Source organism: Dendropsophus ebraccatus, chromosome 11 (assembly GCF_027789765.1).
Source record: "Dendropsophus ebraccatus isolate aDenEbr1 chromosome 11, aDenEbr1.pat, whole genome shotgun sequence".
Taxonomy (NCBI): domain Eukaryota; kingdom Metazoa; phylum Chordata; class Amphibia; order Anura; family Hylidae; genus Dendropsophus; species Dendropsophus ebraccatus.
In genome coordinates this window covers 79,563,457-79,583,587 of record NC_091464.1, presented here as the reverse complement: position 1 = coordinate 79,583,587, position 20,131 = coordinate 79,563,457, and the positions used below count along the sequence as shown (strand labels likewise).

Genomic DNA, 20,131 nt, shown 5'->3' with positions numbered 1-20,131 from the left:
AGCCTTAATGCAGTAGTAAATGCAAGGAAAAAAGCAATACTTTAATAACAATTTTCACTGGACGTCTCCTTAAAAATCCAGATGTTAGCTTGAGGTCAATGGAAGTTAAGGATCGGCCTTATACACATGGGGGGAGATTTATCAAACATGGTGTAAAGTGAAACTGGATCAGTTGCCCCTAGCAACCAATCAGATTCCACCTTTCATTTTCCAAAGAGTCTGTGAGGAATGAAAGGTGGAATCTGATTGGTTGCTAGCGGCAACTGAGCCAGTTTCACTTTCCACCAGTTTGATAAATCTCCCCCATGTTGTTTTTCTCTCCTCTCAGGCTCTGTGGCAGTTTTTCCAAAATGCAGCTTGCTGAGGGGGTGGCTTTTTTTTGGCGAACTGTGGCATTTTCCTCCCATAGAATTCAATGGGATTGTACCGGTTGTTTCAAAAACGTCATTGCTGTGAGTATGGTGTGTCTTTTTTCTGACGTTTTTGTCACCTTTTTGTCGTCCAGCAGAGAGGTCAGGTGATGGCAGAGTGTTTGGCACACAAAACTGCCTAAACCACAAAAAAGATCATTCATACATAAAGTCAAAAACACCAGAAAAAAATGCAAATAAATGAAAAAAAAAAACATTTTTTTTTTTTTACCTGACAAAGAACGTGTTTGAGGGCAGCCTATGGAACAGCAATCCTTTGTATTAGAAATGATGTAATATGCCATTGTCAATTGCCGGATACAGTTACAGAAAAGTAAATATTCACTAAGCGATGTCTCAAAATTTATAAGGAATTGTCTGGATGAGCTGATTACCAGAGACATTGATAACGCAGACATCAGAGATATGTAATCATCCGCTAGGCTGTATGCATGTAGGTGTATCACCGACTAATCAATGAGCCGTCGATGTCTATGGTCACCTCATCTGCATGCACTGGATACCGTCGCGGATTGAAGGACATCCTGAGTGCATCTTAAATGGTGCGTATTGTCTCTTGTCCCTGGACAGGTTCCACATGTTCATCAATCTCCTGAGCTCTCACAAGAAAGACGTCCCTTGCTGGGACAATCTGGATTGACAAGGCAATGACAAGCTTAGATACCAGGAGACAGGTAAGTGCATTATATTTGGCTGTCCCTTCTATTTCAGACTCGAAAAGAAAATAAAAGAAAAAAAAAAGCTCCCGAACAAGTAGAATAAGTTATTCCTATTGATTTAGTCACTGGAAAATGACAGCATAAAAATAGCGGAAAACATAGAATTACCGGAATGTGGATATACCAAATGGATTGAAATTGCAGCTCAGACAATTCTAGAAATATTAGTGTCGAGTTGCCTTAAAACTGTTGTTTGAAGAGGCTAAAAACAAGAGTGAGCTCCGGAGAAGTACTGATAGTATTCTGCTGGGGCCAAAGGATTAATGGAGCTTCTATCACTAGAGATTCTGCTGTTACCAAGTGCAGGTACAGTGATCTGGGGCAGAGACCTCACAATGTGATATTATTTACAGAAAAATATTATAGTCGCAGTGTTTCCTCTTTCTTGGCTCTGTACAATACGGCACACCAAGGGACGGGTCTCGTGTTCATCTGGTGCAGATCATGTCTGGGGTCGTTCTGAGAGACGGAACTTGGTCCTACCATCAATGATGAGATTTATGTGCAGGAAGAGCTGCATTATTTCACTGGCACATAAAGTATCCAGCATTAGGGTATGTTCACACACAAATTCAGCGGGATCCCCCCTGCCTCAGTGTCATACAGGCTGTCTATGGGAGGGCTCGCATGCATCCAGTTCCTCCACTGAAAGAATAGACATGTAAATTCTTTGAGTGGAGAGCAGAGGCGCACAAGCCCTCCCATAGACAGCCTGTATAACACTGAGGCAGGTGGCAAAGAGCTCCGCCACAGAATTCCACTGAATTTGCTCAGTGTTAACATGGCCACTTTCTTCCAGAGACAGCACCACTCTAGTCTCCAGTTAGGGTACGTCCACACTACAGAATACATGCGGCACACTCCGCTTATGGTTCCGCCTATCCCATAGGCTCAATGATATTCTCAAACGTAATCCACCATCCGCCCAAAGAATTGACGTGTTAATTCAAGCCGGCAGCCAGCATGAAGCGCCAGCCCTCTGCTACACGTAGTAACAGAGGGCCTCCTGGTATAACAGTGTGTCGGCTCCCGAGCTCCCGTTATACTAGCAGTGCTGCACTGAAACGTTACTGTAAGGATAAAAGTATGACTATGCTTAGGACTCCGGTAGGGGGTCCTAATCAATGCTTTCCCTGTATAAGCATTTACATAACAGTCACTGATAAGGACCGCCTCCTGGACTCCTAAATATAAGCAGATAATTCAGAGAATAAAATACAATTTCTACTGAATCTTTCCCCATAAAACTATACATTGATCTGCTCAGACAGTCCTGCCCTATAATACCATGCTGCCGGATCAGGCTTCTTGGTCAAGATCACAGGATCCCTTCAAGACCCTCAACTCTTCCTGTAATGTTTTATTGATACCATTACTTCCTAAACACTTGAAGGTCAGGGATAGATCACAGGACTAAGTGATAGTAATGAGCGTCAGGGCTGGGATATTATCTGGGTCATTTTTTATTTAAAAACCATGCGGCTTAGTAGATTAAAGCGCTATTTCCACTGGAAAATCCATATATCCACTATCCCCCACTGTGGTGTCTACATATCATACAGTGCAAGTTTTTCTTTCTCCGTACTACTAAAAAAAGCTAAATCCTTGAGTTGTCTACCCACTACCCACTGACTTAGGAAGGTCTTTGTTTTTTATTACTTTGGAAACAGAAAGTGTCCCCCATTTCAGCAGCCATAAGGGATGTCACATCTTGAATACTGTGTCCAGTTCTGGAGACCTCACCTACAGAAACAGGGATAAAATAAAACAGGTCCAAAGACGGGCTACAAAAATGGTGGAGGGTATAAAACACTGAAGTATTTAGCGTGGCAGAACATTCCTCGGACAACTACTAAAGAAGTCCGGCCAGCTATGTCACGACCCAGCTGACACCCCACTTAGCTAGTCAGTGACTGGGGCAGAACACCGCTGCAGTCACTGATTGGCTGAGCAGGCTAAATCCCACCCAATAGTGATGTCGACCATGTCTACCGATTCTCTGTGGCAGGTCGCATATTATAAGTATGTTCAGGATTTAAACATAGAGGTTTTGCTGAATTGCTAAATATAAAGCCTCCCCCGAAAGTAAGACCTAGCACAGTTTTTGTTTGAAGCATGGCCGCCGTACAGAACACCAGGACATGGAGCTGGGATTATTTTAAGACTGCCGTCGTTGTCCCCTACTGTCACCGTTCATTGCAGAGCAGCTGCATGCAGGACATGAAGACTGTCACCTGCCGCCAACCTCAATGTTCCCTTCCGTGATCGTCAATTAATAATGTCCAGGCAAGACATCAAGAGGCCGTTGCCTGCCGCCATCCCCGTTATCTCCTACCACCAGATGTAGAGCTGCACGCAGTCTACCGTTATCCCATCACCTGCCGCCATACCGTATGCTAACCCTGCTGTGCTGTACGAGTGTGCTTTGGTGACCTCCCCCTGGTGGCCGTAAGCTGCCATACCGTACGCTCTGTCCCTGCTGTGCCATACGAGTGTGCTGTGGTGAGCTCCCCCTAATGGCTGAAAGCCACCATACCGTACTCTGTCCCTGTTGTAATGTATGAGTGTGCTGTGGTGAGCTCCCCCTGGTGGCCAGAAGCTGCCATACTGTACGCTCTGTCCTTGCCGTGCTGTATCAATGTGCTGTGGTGAGCTTCCCCTAATGGCCGGAAGCTGCCATACCATACTCTGTCTTTGCTGTGCTGTATAATTGTACTGTGGTGAACTCCCCCGGGTGGCTGGAAGCTGCCATACTGTACACTCTGTCCCTGCTGTGCTGTACCGATGTGCTGTGTTGAGCTCCCCCTGATGGCCGGAGGCCGACATACCATACTCTGTCCCTGCTGTGCTGTATGTGTGTGCTGTGGTGAGCTCCCCCTGGTGGGCGGAAGCCACCATATCGTATGCTCTGTCCATGCTGCTGTGCATGTGACATGTAAATTATTTTTCATGGAAAAATTAGACATTCACTGAACGCACCCTGCCAGTCTTATTTTCAGGCAAAGGCTAGGTTCACACTGCATTTTTGCAATCCGTTTTTTGCAAAAAAACTGATGAAAAAAAACAGATGCATTTGTGTGCATCCGTTTTAATCCGTTTTTCCATTGACTTCCATTGTAAGAAAAAAACAGATCAGTTTTTTTTTGACAGACACAAAAACGTAGCTGACCCTACTTTTGTGTCCGTAAAAAAAAAACGGATCCGTGTTGATCCCTTTTTTTACAATGAAAGTCAATAGAAAAACGGATCAAAACGAATGCACTCAAATGCATCAATTTTTCCATCCGTTTTTTTGCAAAAAACGGATGAAAAAAAACGGATTGCAAAAATGCAGTGTGAACCTAGCCAAACACGGTAAAGAAGCCCGGATACATAGATATTGGAATTTACTGCAACGTGAATGACGGAAGAAAGCTAAAAAGTACTTTACACCGGATGTCCTGTAGAGACATCACCTACCGCTATGAGAGGGTGGTGTTACCAGGGCTGTGTTCTTCTCGGTGACTTCTTTAACATTCAGAGCCATATGTTTCATTAAAAAATATTATCTGGAACAGCTGGAAATAATATCAATCTCCAGCAGAGAGAAATACAGTCTGGCATTGTAGCAATCAATATCCTTCATGGTGAGACATCAGCGGCTGACACCTATGCTCACAGCTATTCCTAGTAGGCCCAGGGGACTGGAGCGATTGTGGCTTTACAGAGTTTACAGATTGGGGACCTCAGAGACAGCACCGCTCTTGTCACCAGGTCAGGTGTGGTTTGCAATTAAGCTCCATTCACTTTGATAGAACCAAGTTACAAAACCTGCACCCAAACTGGATACAAGAGCGGTGCTGTCTCTGGAAGAAAGCGGCCATGTTTTTCTAACGCTGGATAACCCCTTTAAATATTGTCCAGAATTACATAGATAAGGGACATAAATCCCACATAGATAACTATATGAATATTTATTTACTCATGTCTGGTCCATGTATGGATCTATGAACAGGATAGAAATTGAATGAAAGATGAGCCAATTTACATTACAAACAAAGCGATGGCGCTTCATCTGCTCGGCAGTCAGTTTATGCATCGGCTGTCCTATGCCGCTCCTCCCCAGGTGCCTGGAAAAGCTGGATCTAGTTCTGGGAAACTTCTAGTTTCCCAAGACTGGATCCAGTTTTTCCAGGCATCCGGGAAGGAGCAGCACAGAGATCAAAGGACAGCCGATGCATAAGCTGACTGCCGAGCAGATGAAGCGCCAGATTAGCTGGACCTGGTAGCGCCGATACAAGGCACAGGGAAAGGTAAGTATACATTGTTTGTTATGTTCCCGCACCCGACTACCTTCCTGCTCTTTTATTTCATGTTTTTTTTTTTTAAAAGGGAATGGGTCATCAGAAACTTTTTGTATATTGTATAAGTTCAATATATGTTCAAAACATTTTTGATAAAAAATTTTCTTTTTTCCGATTTTTCTATCTATATTATAAAATAATCCTGATATCTTGCAGTTTTCATTCTCACCACTGGGGCTAAAACTAATCTGAGACTTCCTGTTGTGTCTGTAGTGATAAGAGAAGACTGCTGTAAAATGATCTGTACAGCCTTGCAGCGTCATGTGACACCAGTAAATAGAGGAGACAATAGCAGCTCCCTGTGCAATGACCTCTTCACAGGTCACAGAGCGCACTCAGTAATGTTTCACATTCAGAGTCTGTCTATTGTCATCTATGTCCATGAGGCTAGCTGTAAAGCATGTCACTAAATGCTGTTAAGAACAGCCCAGGCAATAGGGCCGCCTCCATAACCATGTACAAAAAGTTAAATGAAAAAATTAAAGTCAGAAAATAGAAACAGAATAGAATAAAAGAACAAGTTTTAGTATCTGACTTACTAAAGGTGACACATTCCCTTTAAATTAATGAACTACTAGTTCTACAGATTTTTTCCCCCATAAATATATCAAAATCAATCTGCTCAGTTCTTTCTGCTCTATAACATGATGCCTGCAGATCAAACTTTATTTTTAATGTGACAAGCTCCCTTTAAGAGACGTTCCACCAATGTAGAACATTTGTCATTTCAAACTAATAAATCCAATAACAGATTTAAAGGGTTTTCCAGGATTCAAGAAATAATGCAACACCTGTCAAAAAGTTGTACATGGTTTTGCAATAGAGCTCCATCAAAGCCTAGGGCTCAATGGCGACAAGTCACGGGATGACCATCACTGCCGATTCAGTATGGATTTCACTCTTATTCCACTCCTATCCATGAAATTTCCAAAATAGAATGGTCACGCTGTAGATATGAAAATATTTCTGGAATTTGTATTCACATAGTTTGTACTGTAACTAGTAAAATTCACCATGTGTGAAGCCAGCGTGAAGGGGTACTCCAGCATGAAAAAAATTGTCTCAAATCAACCAGTGCAAAAAAGTGCCAGAGATTTGTACATTGCTTCTATTAAAAAATCCCAAGTCTTCTAGTACTTATCAGCTGTTGTATGTCCTGCAGGAAGTGGTGTATTCTTTCCAGTCTGGAACAGTGCTCTCTGCTGCCACCTCTGTCCATGTCAGGAACTGTCCACAGCAGCAGAGGTTTTCTATGGGGATTTGCTGCTGCTCTGGAAAGTTCCTGACATGGACAGAGGTGGCAGCAGAGAGCACTGTGACAGACTGAAGAGAACACACCACTTACTGCAGGACATACAGTAGCTGATAAGTCCTGAAAGACCGGAGATTTTTTTTTAATAGAAGTAAATTACAAATCTCTGGCTCTTTCTGGCACCAGTTGATTTAAAAAAAAAAAATCTGTGCACATGTGATAGATTATTGGATTATTATAATGAACCAGCTCTGCACATAAATAATTGGACTTCAAAGGCATCATAGAAGGTCATTGGTTATCTGTCAAGGACAGGACATCCCCCGACAGGTCACAGTAATATAATTCGGCTAATTTGCACTTAGACTCCATTTTTGTCCTTGTTGTTATGTAAACTGATAAGAGGAACAAAGTCATAAAAATCAATTTACCAAAGGGAAAAAAAAAGAATCTGTTAACAGAGAACGTTGCCCTGAGCATCACTTTAAATTGTCCAATGTATTCACATAATGAAGCAGAGACGTCGGGATTTTCTGCCTGTGAATTTAGATAACTTCACAGATTTCGGCATTAAAAGTCATATGTCAGCCCTTTCAGCAGCGATGGCTCAGAGCATTACTAGTTACAATGCAGCAGGGGAGAAGAGCCGGGGAAGATCACTCCTCATAATGACAAACAGTTTTCAGCATGAAAAACCCCATTTAATTGAAATCTACTTAGCTATGATTAATCCAAGAATGTTGAAATATGAATAATTTAAAGGGGTATTCCGCTCAAACATGACTGTTGATATGTTGCTGCCCATGGTGAGACTAAGGGTCCTATTCCACGGGCCGAGCCGGGCCCGATCAACGATGTAAATGAACGTCAATCTGCTAGATCGGCGCTCGTTTACTGGGCCTATTCCACGGCCCCGATGATCGTTAAGCGAGGGCTGCAGGGGCATCGTTACCGATGTCCTTGCAGCCCTTGTTTCAAACATTAGCTGTCCGGGCTGCAGATCTTCTCCTTCTCCCGGTCCCGCGCCGCAGCAGCTCTGGCCAGTGATTGGCTAAACGGTCTGTCAGTTCAGACAGGCCGCTCTGAAGCTGCTGCGGCGCGGGACCAGGAGAAGGAGAAGACCTGCAGCCCGGACAGGTAATGTATGATGCTGCTGAAATCGTCGGTCGCCGCTGTGCACCGCTATTGGCGAACGATGATTTTAGGTCTGAACCTAAATGAGCGATCAGCCGATGACACGATCATCGGCTGATTGTTCTCTCTATTCCACAGAGCGATAGTTGGCCGAATCAGGCCGATTCGGCCGATTATCGCTCCAATTCGGCCGATTATCGCTCCGTGGAATAGGCCCCTAACAATTCCTTCCATACTTATTATCTATTCAGTCTCCTTCCCCCAGTTCTCAGCTGGTGCTTTCTGCTGAATGCACAAATATCTGTATGTGAGCTTTTCTCTCTGTCTCCCCCACCTCCCTTCTGAGACAGCTGATGTAAACAAGTTACTGGCTGGCTGTATCTGCAACATTGTAGCTTCTTTGTAATGCTGGGAGGATTAATCACAGTAAGTTCATCAGCAACTTTGACCTGAGAATAATCCTCCTAGCATTACAGAGAAGCTACAATGTTCCAGATAAAGCCAGTAAGGAACTTGTTTACGTCAGCCGTCTCAGAAGGGAGGGGGAGAGAGGAGACAGAGAGAAAAGCTTAAGTTTTTTGTTTAATTTTGTTTTTTTGCAGAAATAAATAGTCCAGGCGATTTAAAAAAAACTCTGTAATTGGGTTTATTAGGTATCTGCATACAAAAAGACTTTCCACAGCCCCCCCCCCCTCCTCTCTCTCATTCACTGCTCATTATCAGGAAATCTCGACTCTTTTACATCAGTCGAGCCCTGTGTAACCTACAGTATGGAGAAGGGAGGAGGGAGATAAGTTACCAGCAGAGAGCAGAGAACAAAGGATTATACCGTGGGACCTGTGTGAAAGCTGTATTCAGAGGTCAGAGAGGTCAGTGCTGACTGTCAGAAAAGATAGCCGATGGTGTACCTGTAAATTAACTCTTTGCTGTCCTGTTTTGGTGCCTCATCTCCCTCCACCCCTCCCCTCTCTATAGAGAACAATGAAGACAGGGGGGAGAGCTTTAAACTGCTTTCTGATGATAAAAATGCATTTTTCGGCTAATAAACCCAATTACAAAGTTTTCTAAAATCGCCTGTATTATTGATTTAAACGACAGTGACACAAGGTCATTATTCTGTCCATTGTGTAAACAAAGAAGTCTGTCTGCCTGTAACCACCACTAGAGGGAGCTCACTGTATACTGTCTGAGTATTGAGTTGAACAGGATATATAGGTACTGTATGCATAAACATTATTCTGTCCACTCTGAAACTCCTTCTATTGTTGGCAGCTGGACTTTTCTCATTCCTGTCTACACATGGGCTCAGCACTCTGATGCGTTCCACAGACAGTCCCAGGCCTCTGCTAGACCGCCCAGGCTATTTTGGCTCTGGGATAGGTTTGCTACAGGCTGACTTTAGAAACCTGTAGCAACTGAGAGATGATAAGAGCGATCAATGCATTTCCTACGTGTTGCTCTGATCTCTATGATCATAGAAGTACCCTAGGGGGACTACAAATAAGTGTAAAAACTTTTTTTTTTAAATAAAAAAATATAAACAAAACAAATAATAAATATATTTGGTATCGCCCCGAGCAGAACCGCCCAAACTATTAAACTTCCCAATTTGTGATCTTGCAAAGTATACAGTGTAAGTTCCAAAACAGTGATCCTAAAAAGTAAGATATCAATAAAAAGTACTGATTTTCTTTCCAGTTTCACAGCATATTTCATAGACCTTGTGTTCTTACAAAACTAAAATATTCTCACATGGATCTGAAGGTGAAAAAATAAAAGCATTACGGCAAGGAGAAAAAAAGCAGGCAGCCCTCCCCATAGTCTCTTATATAGTAGCCAGCCCTCCCCAATAGTCTCATATAGTAGCCAGCCCTCCCCAATAGTCTCATATAGTAGCCAGCCCTCCCCAATAGGCTAATATAGTAGCCAGCCCTCCCCCATAGTCTCATATAGTATCCAGCCCTCCCCTATAGTCTCATATAGTAGCCAGCCCTCCCCAATAGGCTAATATAGTAGCCAGCCCTCCCCCATAGTCTCTTATATAGTAGCCAATGGCGGGCCAGATGTATTTAAAACTCTGAAATGCCTGGCGGGCTAAAAATAATGGCACCGAGGGCCAGATTTGGCCCGCGGGACAGAGTTTGACATGACTGATGTAGATAGAAAAATGGAAAATTAGGAAACTGAGAAAAAGTGTCACCAAGAAGTCTTGAAAAATATGTTTAACATAAAAACATCATTTATACAATAAGTCATTTTCTGATGATACATTCCCTTTAAGGAGGCATGCACTTCATCTTTAGCTGTAAATTATAAACCAAAAAAAGAAACCAGATAAAGAAGAAAAGGAAAACCATACGCTGGTACACTAGGCTAGGAACACAGGAGAAGGATATAGGAGAAATCAGTGCGGACTAATATCATTGCGGACTACCATCAGTGCGGACTACTATCGGTGCGGACCACAATCAGTGCGGAATACAATCAGTGGGGACTACTATCAGTGGGGACTACTATCAGTGGGGACTACTATCAGTGGGGACTACTATCAGTGGGGACTACTATCAGTGGGGATTACTATCAGTGGGGACTACTATTGGTGCAGACTAAAATCAGTGTGGACTACAATCAGTGCATACTACAATCAGTGCGGACCACTATCAGTGCGGACTACAATCTGGGCGGACTACAATCAGTGCGGCCAATAATCAGTGCAGTTAGTGCAGACTACAATAAGTGGGGACTACTATCAGTGCAGACTACAATCAGTGAGGACTATAATCAGTGCGCACTATAATCAGTGCGCACTACTATCAGTGCAGACTACCATACCTGTCAGCCATTCTCTTCCATTTCAGAAGCTTCACAGTCGGCTTATCGTCCACCGGAAGGTTCAGTCTGTGCTTGAAGTAGGTAATAATCCCCTGCTCCTCTAATAAAATGGGTACACGGTAGGTAGATGACACATCGTGGATGAATATGACCTGGAAATAAAGTTATCGTTGATGAGACCCACAGTACAATAATAATAAGAAAAATAAAGTATTTATATTCTCTATAGTAAAGTGGCAGGGAGTGCTGCATGTCAGGAGCTGATACCTGACACCGGGAGGCTTTAGATATAGTATGGTAGAAATAATGAGCATTATTAACAGATGTGAGTGCAAAAAAAACGCTTATTTTTTTTATTTAATTTTTTTTTTAACTAAAAAGACGTTGTGGGACCACAGACTTCGGGTGGGTTTATACTGAGGAATTCTCAGGGATAATGTCCGCGGAATTCCGCTATCTGTCCGCGCGCCTTTCCACACCATTCTATGGTCCGGCGTATTCCGCTATCCGCCGAAAGAAGTGCGCGCGCACAGACTGCGGAATTCCACGGACATTATCCGCGAGAATTTCTCAGTATGAACCCACCCTCAGGATAGCAAAAACGCAGGATGAACCCAGCCTTATAGTGGAAGTTATCATACGCATACGGTGAAGTCTGAGATAGTTGACTACATCCGCTTAATATGCAGGACAGGAGAGAACCCAGAACTGCAGGATTGTTCTGACTTTATTTCTTCAATGCACCAAACATAAAATATGAAACAGACAGTCTGGATGAAAGAGGCCGGGGTGACGGACTAGACAGGACCCCTGCCGTCACACTACACTCTCCTCTTCTTGTTAACCTACAGACAGTAGAAGAGACGTCTGAGAGAGAGGAGAGTCTCAAGACTGTGGGATGGGGACATAGAGATCATGATCTCTATCTATTCTCCCTCTAATATCTCTATGATGGAGCCAGGATTTCCAATCTATTTCCAATCTAACAAAGCTGTATGAGCCATAGTAATCTCGGGCCAACATCTACTTTTCACTGTGTAGGCTTTGTCTCCACTTTCTGTCAAGGTTCGACTGGGTTCACTATTTGGGCTCTCTATTTATTATGTCCTATTTTAAAGGGGTTATCCACTCAGTTCCACTATCATAAAAAGAGCTGAATTGTAATACCACATACAACCTGAGGACAGGGGGGGTGCTCTTTTTTGCAAAAAATAAAATCCTGGATAACCCCTTTAAATGGAATCTTTCTACATCCAAACTTCTTCTGCTTCCTTCGAGCGAGGGAGACGGCAGGTGTATGGCTGGGAGAAGGGGCGAATCTGTGCCTTCTCCCTGACGTGCGACCCTGCTGTAACTTTCATAAATGTCCCCATATGGCTTATACACAACCTTAACTGCTCACAAATTTCTTCTTGTCCTCACTTTGTCTCTATATCTGTGTTATCTCAAGAACTGTCTGGGCTTTATTTCTATGCCCCATGTAAGGGGCTGGTCCCAGGGCCTCTTTAACCAGAGGGCACATGGTGCACGTGCACCGGGCCCACTGGTTAAAGGGGCCCCCCCGAGCAGGCCGGCCGTTGCTATGTGCAACAAGTGCGGTCGCACAGGGCTCCGGCCACCAGCCTGTCAGGGGGGAGCGCCATGGATGGGTAATCTACACCTCTTCAAATTTGAAATGTCGGCAGAGTGTCCACTTTTAAAATATTTTTACTTCCCAAGTTTCTATATGCATTTAGAATGGTGCCTATCCTTTTACCCCAACAACGCTTGGTCAACACTTTTGTATGGGCAGGTGAAAAAAAACGTGGGTAGCCACAAATTTCTTTATAAACATAAACACGCAGGAGGCATGAATGTTCCGGATTTACATTCATACTACATCGCAAATTTAGTTTCTTCCCTGAGGAAATGGTGAAAATTGGACATCTTGACCCCCTGGGTACACATAGAGAATGGAGATGTGGGTCCTTATGACCTTAACCACATCTTATTCCTGCCTCTCCGAAATAAGGAAACACTCGAGAGCTCCAACCCAATGGTTTATGCGACCTATAACGCTTGGAAATTGTATCACTGCAGATCTAATCTGCAATTGGATCTCCCTAAAACACTGCTATGTGCTATATGGAGACTAGTTTGCCAAATTTGGATTTATTTGTTTTTAAATTCAGGGGGAAAAGGGTTACGGCCCAGTAATGTAAAGTATGAATGGCCAAAAATCCCTGCCAATACTGGAAGAAGGAGTGGCAACTCTCATTTGCAGGAGAAGAGTGGCTGCGTTTAAAGTCCAGCAAAATTTTTTTATTAATCCTTCATGGACCAGGCCCAAAATGACCCAGTGGACCGCGCAAATTTTCATTTTTGTGTTTTTGTTTTTCCCTCCTCCCCTTCTAAGCACTTTCTGTTTTCTATCTACAGGCCATGTAAGGGCTTGTTTTTTACAGTAGTAGTTGTACTGTGTAATGGCGTCTTTCATTCTACCATAACATGTATGATGGAACCCCAAATATATTATTTATGAAGATATAAATTGGTAAAATCGTAAAAAAAAATGCAATATGGTAACTTTTGGGAGGTTCCTGTGTCTACGTAATGCACTACATGGTAAAAGTGACATTATACTATTATTCTATAGGTCAGTCCGAACACAACCATATGCAGGTTTACACACATTCTCTAATGTTATATTTTTTTATTAAATAAAATGGGCCTATTGTAACGCATATAACGGTTTTCGTTTTTCACCTACGGGGCTGTATGGGGTGTCATTTTTGCGCCATGATCTCTTCCTTTTATTAATACCATATATGTGTAGCTCGGACTTTTTGATCACTTTTTAATACAATTTTTATATATATATATATATATAATGTAACAAAAAAATCGGTAATCCTGGCGCTTTTTTTCCCTCTTTTCGTTTACGCCGTTTGCAATGACGATAGTTATAATTTAATAGATTGGACAAATACGCACGCTACGGTATATAATTTATTTATTTATTTTTATATGTTTTATTTACATAATGGGAAAGGGGGGTAATTTTAACTTTTATTTGAGGAGGGGCTTTGGGGTATTTATAAAAACATTTTTTCTTTTTTACACATTTTAAGTCCCACTGGGGGACTTTTACCTGCAATCAATAGACACTGTACAATGCTATGCCATTTTATCCAGGAAGTGACATCACCATGTTATCCAGGAAGTGACATCACCATGTTATCCAGGAAGTGACATCACCATGTTATCCAGGAAGTGACATCACCATGTTATCCAGGAAGTGACACCACCATGTTATCCAGGAAGGGACATCACCATGTTATCCAGGAAGTGACATCACCATGTTATCCAGGAAGTGACATCACCATGTTATCCAGGAAGTGACATCACCATGTTATACAGGAAGTGAAGCCTTAATGCAGTAGTAAGTGCAGGGGGAAAAAAAGCACTTTATAAGCATTTCCCATAATAAGTGTATATTGGTGATTTGTACAACTTCAAATGTAGCACATATGTGGAGTCGTGGCTCAAAACGATTTTTCGGTGGTATTACACTCCAGATAAATTAGCCTCCGTGTATGCTGACGCAACTGATAGGTGCTGGTATCTGACCGTTATTTCTTGTACATATGTTGGTTCCCTCAATTGTTCTACCCCTTTTTCCCTATTCCCACTACCTACCCCCCTCTTCTCCCTTCCACCCCTCTATTCCTACTTGCATATACCGATTGCTCATGACGCGGTTAGTGGGTTCCATTGTCATAAAATGTTATGAAAAATACTTTTCAATAAAAATTATTGAACCAGAAAACATACAGGAAGCTTTTAGCAAACCTTTAAGAAAACAGAAAAATGAAGTAGTACAGTGTTAGTTCTATAAAGGTCTCGTTAATGCAAGGTGTGCCATTTAAGATACTTGGAGCTGAACTAAAAAATCAGGACTGACTGCGAATATAAGGACAAGTAAAGGAGGGTAAGAAACAATAAATACAGATAGTAAAATAGGCAGGAAGACCGCTCACCACATCACTGCTATAAACTATATAGATGTCTGATGGGAAAACACAGGCGGCAATTTTTTCTAACCAAGCAGCTATAAGATACAATGTGCTGCAGAATGGCCACAAAACACTGGGTCAGAAGCTGCAAAAAAGTTGTTCGATGAAGATTAATTATGTGAATGATGTAAAAATTTAACATCTCTAACATGAACCTGCACATTTTAGTGGTCCATGCTGCACTGGAAGCGGTCCTTGGCGCACTGGAGGCGGTCCTTGGTGCACTGGAGGCGGTCCTTGGTGCACCGAAGGCGGTTCTTGGGGCACTAGAGCCAGTCCTTGGTGCACTGGAGGCGGTTTGTAGGGCACTAGAGGCAGTCTTTGGTGCACTGGAGGCGGCCCTTGGTGCACTGGAGGCGGTCCTTGGTACACTGGAGGCAATCCTTGCTGCACTGGAGGCGGTCCTTAGTGCACTGGAGGCGGTCCCAGCACATATTGAGGAAGCTGTGTTAAGGTGGCAAGGTTGAAAAAAGACACAGGTCCATCAAGTTGAACTAAGTGAGGAGATGGATGAAGGGATGGGGAACTGTTCAATTCTTCAACTTCATGTCACAATATATTTTATGGAAAAATAAAGGTTGTAACATAAAGTACAACTGGTCCTGCAAGTGGTCAGTATAAAGAATCGATGGTGATTTATTGATGGTGCACTGGAGGTGGTCCATAGTACACTGGAGGCGATCCTTGGTGCACTGGAGGCGGCTCTTGGGGCACTAGAGGCAGTCCTTGGTGCACTGCAGGCGGTTTTTGGTGCACTGGAGACGGTCCATGGTGCATTGGAGGCAGTCCTTGGTGCACTGGAAGCGGTCCTTGGTGCACTGGAGGCGGTCCTTGGTGCACTGGAGGCGATCCTTGGTGCACTGGAGGCAGTCCTTGGTGCACTGGAGACGGTCCATGGTGCATTGGAGGCAGTCCTTGGTGCACTGGAGGCGGTCCTTGGTGCACTGGAGGCAGTCCTTGGTGCACTGGAGGCAGTCCTTGGTGCACTGGAGGCGGTCCTTGGTGCACTGGAGGCAGTCCCAGCACATATTAATGAAGATGTGTTAAGGTGGTAAGGTTGAAAAAAGACACAGGTCCATCAAGTTCAACCAAGTGAGGGGATGGATGAAGGGATGGGGAACATTTCAATTTTTCAACTTCATGTCACAATATTTTTTATGGAAAAATAAAAGTTTTAATATAAAGTACATCTCGTCCTGCAAGTGGTCAGTATAAGAAAGAAGGAAGGAAAACAAATCCCCAAAACAAAGCTTAGCTGCAGAGTTAGTAACAGCCTTATGGCCTATGCTGTACTATATGAGCAAAAAGAGAAATTCCTGGAGTGCACCTAAATGGAATGACTCCGCACACAGATATGGATTCTGCCTATTTATATCCTATAGCGCCAACATGTTCAGCAGCAATGTACAGTGACTCACACCCATGCCCGTCAGCTCCCCCGTCATTCGTATACCTTAGCGTCAAGTATAGAAAGAATCCCACACCGCTACATGGAGAAGATCTGCACACAAACCACAATGGCAGATAATCCTTAAAGTCACCGACCTGTTCTGGTTCCACATGACAAAACATTGAAATCTTCTGTTTCACGGCCATCTCTATGGGCTTTGTACTCCTACACACAATCTGTCGAGAAATGAATGTTAGCAGTCAGAGCACCACATCTGTCCACATCATTATAGGGATAGACATGCCCCATCGGTCCACAACATTACAGAGATACACAGATTAAAGGGGTACTCCATTAAACTTTTTTCTTTCAAATCAACTGGATTCAAAAAATTATATAGATTTGTAAATTACTTCTATTTAAAAATCTCCAGTCTTCCCATACTTATCAGCTGCTGTATGTCCCGCAGGAAGTGGTGGATTCTTTCCAGTCTGACAAAGTGCTCTCTGCTGTCACCTCTGTCCATGTCAGGAACTGTCCAGAGCAGGAGAGTTGCTTCTGCTCTGGACAGTTCCTGACATGGACAGAGGTGGCAGCAGAGAGCACTGTGTCAGAATGGAAAGAATTGCCACTTTCTACAGGACATATAGCAGCTGATAAGTACTGGTAGACTCGAGATTTTAAAGTAGAAGTAAATTAAAAATCTATAAAACTTTCTGACATCAGTTGGTTTGAAAGGAAAAACATGTTGCTGGAGTTCCCCTTCAACACATGTACAGCGCTCTGAGATTAGAGGCACTTTAAAAAGAAATCATAATAATAAAGGTGGAAGACATTTAAAAAGGCACTGTCACCAGAGACAAGTCTAAAGTTTTGATTGGTTGTGATCTTAGTGATCAGGCTACGACTGATCGGGAGAACAGTCAGGGAGAAGTCCGCAGTCCTCTCCTGTCTCTGGGCGTCACGTGATGAGACGGTTGTATAATGTAAGTCTATGAGACATGTCTCCTGACAGACACAGAGCAGGAAGAGGACAGCGCCCCCCCTCATTCTACTGATCAGTCAGGGTCTGAACAGACATTACAATGGAAGTTAATGGCCGGTGTACCCCCCTGTACATCTATATAATGAGATATACATTGGGGAAATACCTGACATATCCCTTTGATGGAGGCAAAAAACAAGGGGGGAGATATATCAAACATGGAGTAAAGTGAAACAGGCCCCGTTGCCCCTAGCAACCAATCAGATTCCACCTTTCATTCCTCACATACTCTTTGGAAAATGAAAGGCGGAATCTGACTGGTTGCTAGGGGCAACAGGGCCTGTTTCACTTTACACCATGTTTGGTAAATCTCCCCCCCATGTGTGTGAACGGAGCCTTACTGCGATGTCCAGAGAATCTTATAACATTGCTGGTAAGAATTTACACTGAGGCCCCTCAGAATCAGCCAGTAACTCTATGGAGGATTACAGGACATACCAGGTCTGGTGATAAGCCCAGTCCCCGGAGGGCTCGCACGCTGTTCTGCGTTGGTTTGGTCTTTTGCTCTCCTGTAGCTGTCGGCTGAATAAAAGATATATTACAGGTCATGTTATTAGGACACGTCAGACACCATCTCCCTCTCCTACATCGCAGCCATTACCCGTGTGTAAGTACATTGTAGCTTTATGTAGGTCCATTAGCCTCCATAATATACCACAGTTTAAGAGGCTGCTCTCATTAAAGGGGTATTCCGCTCAAACATAGCTTCTCATATGTTGCTGCCCAAGGTGAGACTTACAATTCCTTTTATACTTGTTATTTTCAATTCAGTCTCCTTCCCCCAGTTCTCAGCTGCTTCCTTCTGCTAAAAACACAAAAATCTGTGTCTTAGCTTTTCTATCTGTCTCCTCCTCCTCCCTTCTGTGACGGCGGATGTAAACATGTCCCTGGCAGGCTGTATCTGCAACTCTGTAGCTTCTTTGTAATGCTGGGAGATTTTATCTGAGGTCAAGTTGCTGATGACCTCACTGTGATTTACCCTGCTGGCATTTTAAAGAAGATACAATGTTGCCAAGGACTTGTTTACATCCGCAGTCTCAGAAGGGAGGGGGGGAGGAGGGGAAGACAGAGAGAATAGCTCACACACAGATTTTGGTGTCTTTAGCAGACAGCAGCAGCTCAGAGCTGGGGGGAGGAGACCGAATAGGTAATAACAAGTATTGAAGGAATTGTAAGTCTCATCATTGGCAGCAACATATCAAAAGTTTGAGTGGAGTACCCCTTTAAGTAGTAACAAACACTCAGCCGTGATCGGTAATGTTGCTGAATGAGAATAGGCACGTGCTGGTTTATTTCTGCTTTTCTGAAGCTTCTATAGATTTAACTTCTTTCCTTCTCGACTAGGAGATCAATATACCCTGACACTCCGGAGACTTCTAACTTTCAAGTTTTAGGATTAGACATCTTTAATACCTGAAGCTTTGAAGTTAATGGCTTTTGTGCTTGAGATTGTATATAAGAGACGGAGCCTCTCAGCACCTATTATAGAGGTAAATTGAGAGCTCCATCAGAGAGCAGCTGCAGACGGCACATACCTCTCTAAGACAATAAGCTACTCCCTGGCAATAAACAAGCCGCGGCTGGGAATTATTTACTGATACGACACTTCATATTAGGTGTAATACATTGTGGGGGCTCTCCGGCACAGCTCCATAGTCTTTGCTTTAATGTTGCACTTTGTTGATCCCGGCTCGCGGCTCTATTGCAGACGTCGCTTTATTCTAGTGCTAGTATAACATTTCTTTCAGGCACGTAAACAAAGAGACGAAAGCTGTATAGATGACGGTAAATTAGCCGCTACAAAGCGGGATCACATGGATTCATATTGGTCTGCAGAGAAAACGGGTCCTATATACAGCGACAGCATCAAACATATATTTATATTTAGGGAATCTAGGTGTTCTCATAACTAAACATATATATATATATATATATATATATATTAGATTTTTTTTTTTGTCTTCATGGGAATTTTAGTTCTGCAACAGCTGGATGGCTTGTTCTACAGTGACTAATATTACCCAATCTTTACATCTATGTACAATATATTCGTCACATATATTAATTATTCTTACAAATGAACTTGTGGCAGAGATTTGTAATTTACTTCTATTTAAAAAAATCTCCAGTCTTCCAGTACTTATCACCTGCTGCATGTCATGCAGGAAGTGGTGTTCTCTCTCCAGTCTGACACAGTGCTCTCTGCTGCCACCTCTGTCCATGTCAGGAACTGTCCAGAGCAGCAGCAAATCCTCATAAAAAAACCGCTCTCAAAACTGGAAAGAATACACCACTTCCTGCAGGACATACAGCAGCTGATAAGTATTGGAAGACTGGAGAATTTTTTTTTTATTAGAAGTAAATTACAAATCTTTGGCACCAGCTGAGTTCTGGCACATATTGCAGCATACCCATGCCAAATCCATTAATTTCAATAGACTAAACGTAGTTTGATAGGGTATACATTCAGCCTTTTTCTAAGTGTTAACTGTTATTTGGTGCCTTTCAACATTATGTTAAAAAGTGTAGCTGTCATTTCTGCTTATCTGCTTATTTTCGGGCAAAGCTGTCTACATTACAGAGAAGCAAAGTGAAGACGGGTTTGCCAAGTCCATTATAACCTATGGAGGGGGGGGGATAGGGGGATGCATGAGCAGGAAGAGCAGAGAAGCAGCTGTACAGTTTGGAAACTGTTTGAGCACATAAAACGCCAGATTCACAGATAAGAAAGATCAGTGCTTATCTGGGACCTTGGTGTGAGAAGATTGCAGGGCGATGTGTTTTGCAGGGCTGCCTTTTCTCCTCTCCGTGCTCACTCATCCCCCCTAAACCCCTCCCCTCTCCATAGGGCATAATGGACACAGAAATCCTGCTTCTTCTGAAGTGAGGGGGGAGGTAGGAAAACAGAAGGAAACTTTTTGCTTAATAAA

At 43.1% G+C, this 20,131-nt stretch overlaps 1 protein-coding gene across 4 annotated transcripts in view; it reads right to left on the bottom strand.

Annotated features, from left to right (window-relative positions):
• CTPS2 (CTP synthase 2) overlaps window positions 1–20,131 on the bottom strand; it is a 135,461-nt gene that overhangs the window by 95,279 nt on the left and 20,051 nt on the right. For all 4 annotated transcript variants that reach the window (XM_069946281.1, XM_069946282.1, XM_069946280.1 and 1 more), the window contains 3 exons: window positions 17,640–17,723; window positions 16,312–16,392; window positions 10,712–10,863 (listed from right to left, as the gene is read on the bottom strand). In XM_069946281.1, the coding sequence (XP_069802382.1) occupies window positions 10,712–10,863; window positions 16,312–16,392; window positions 17,640–17,723 (317 nt within the window). The remainder of the gene's footprint in view (window positions 1–10,711; window positions 10,864–16,311; window positions 16,393–17,639; window positions 17,724–20,131) is intronic.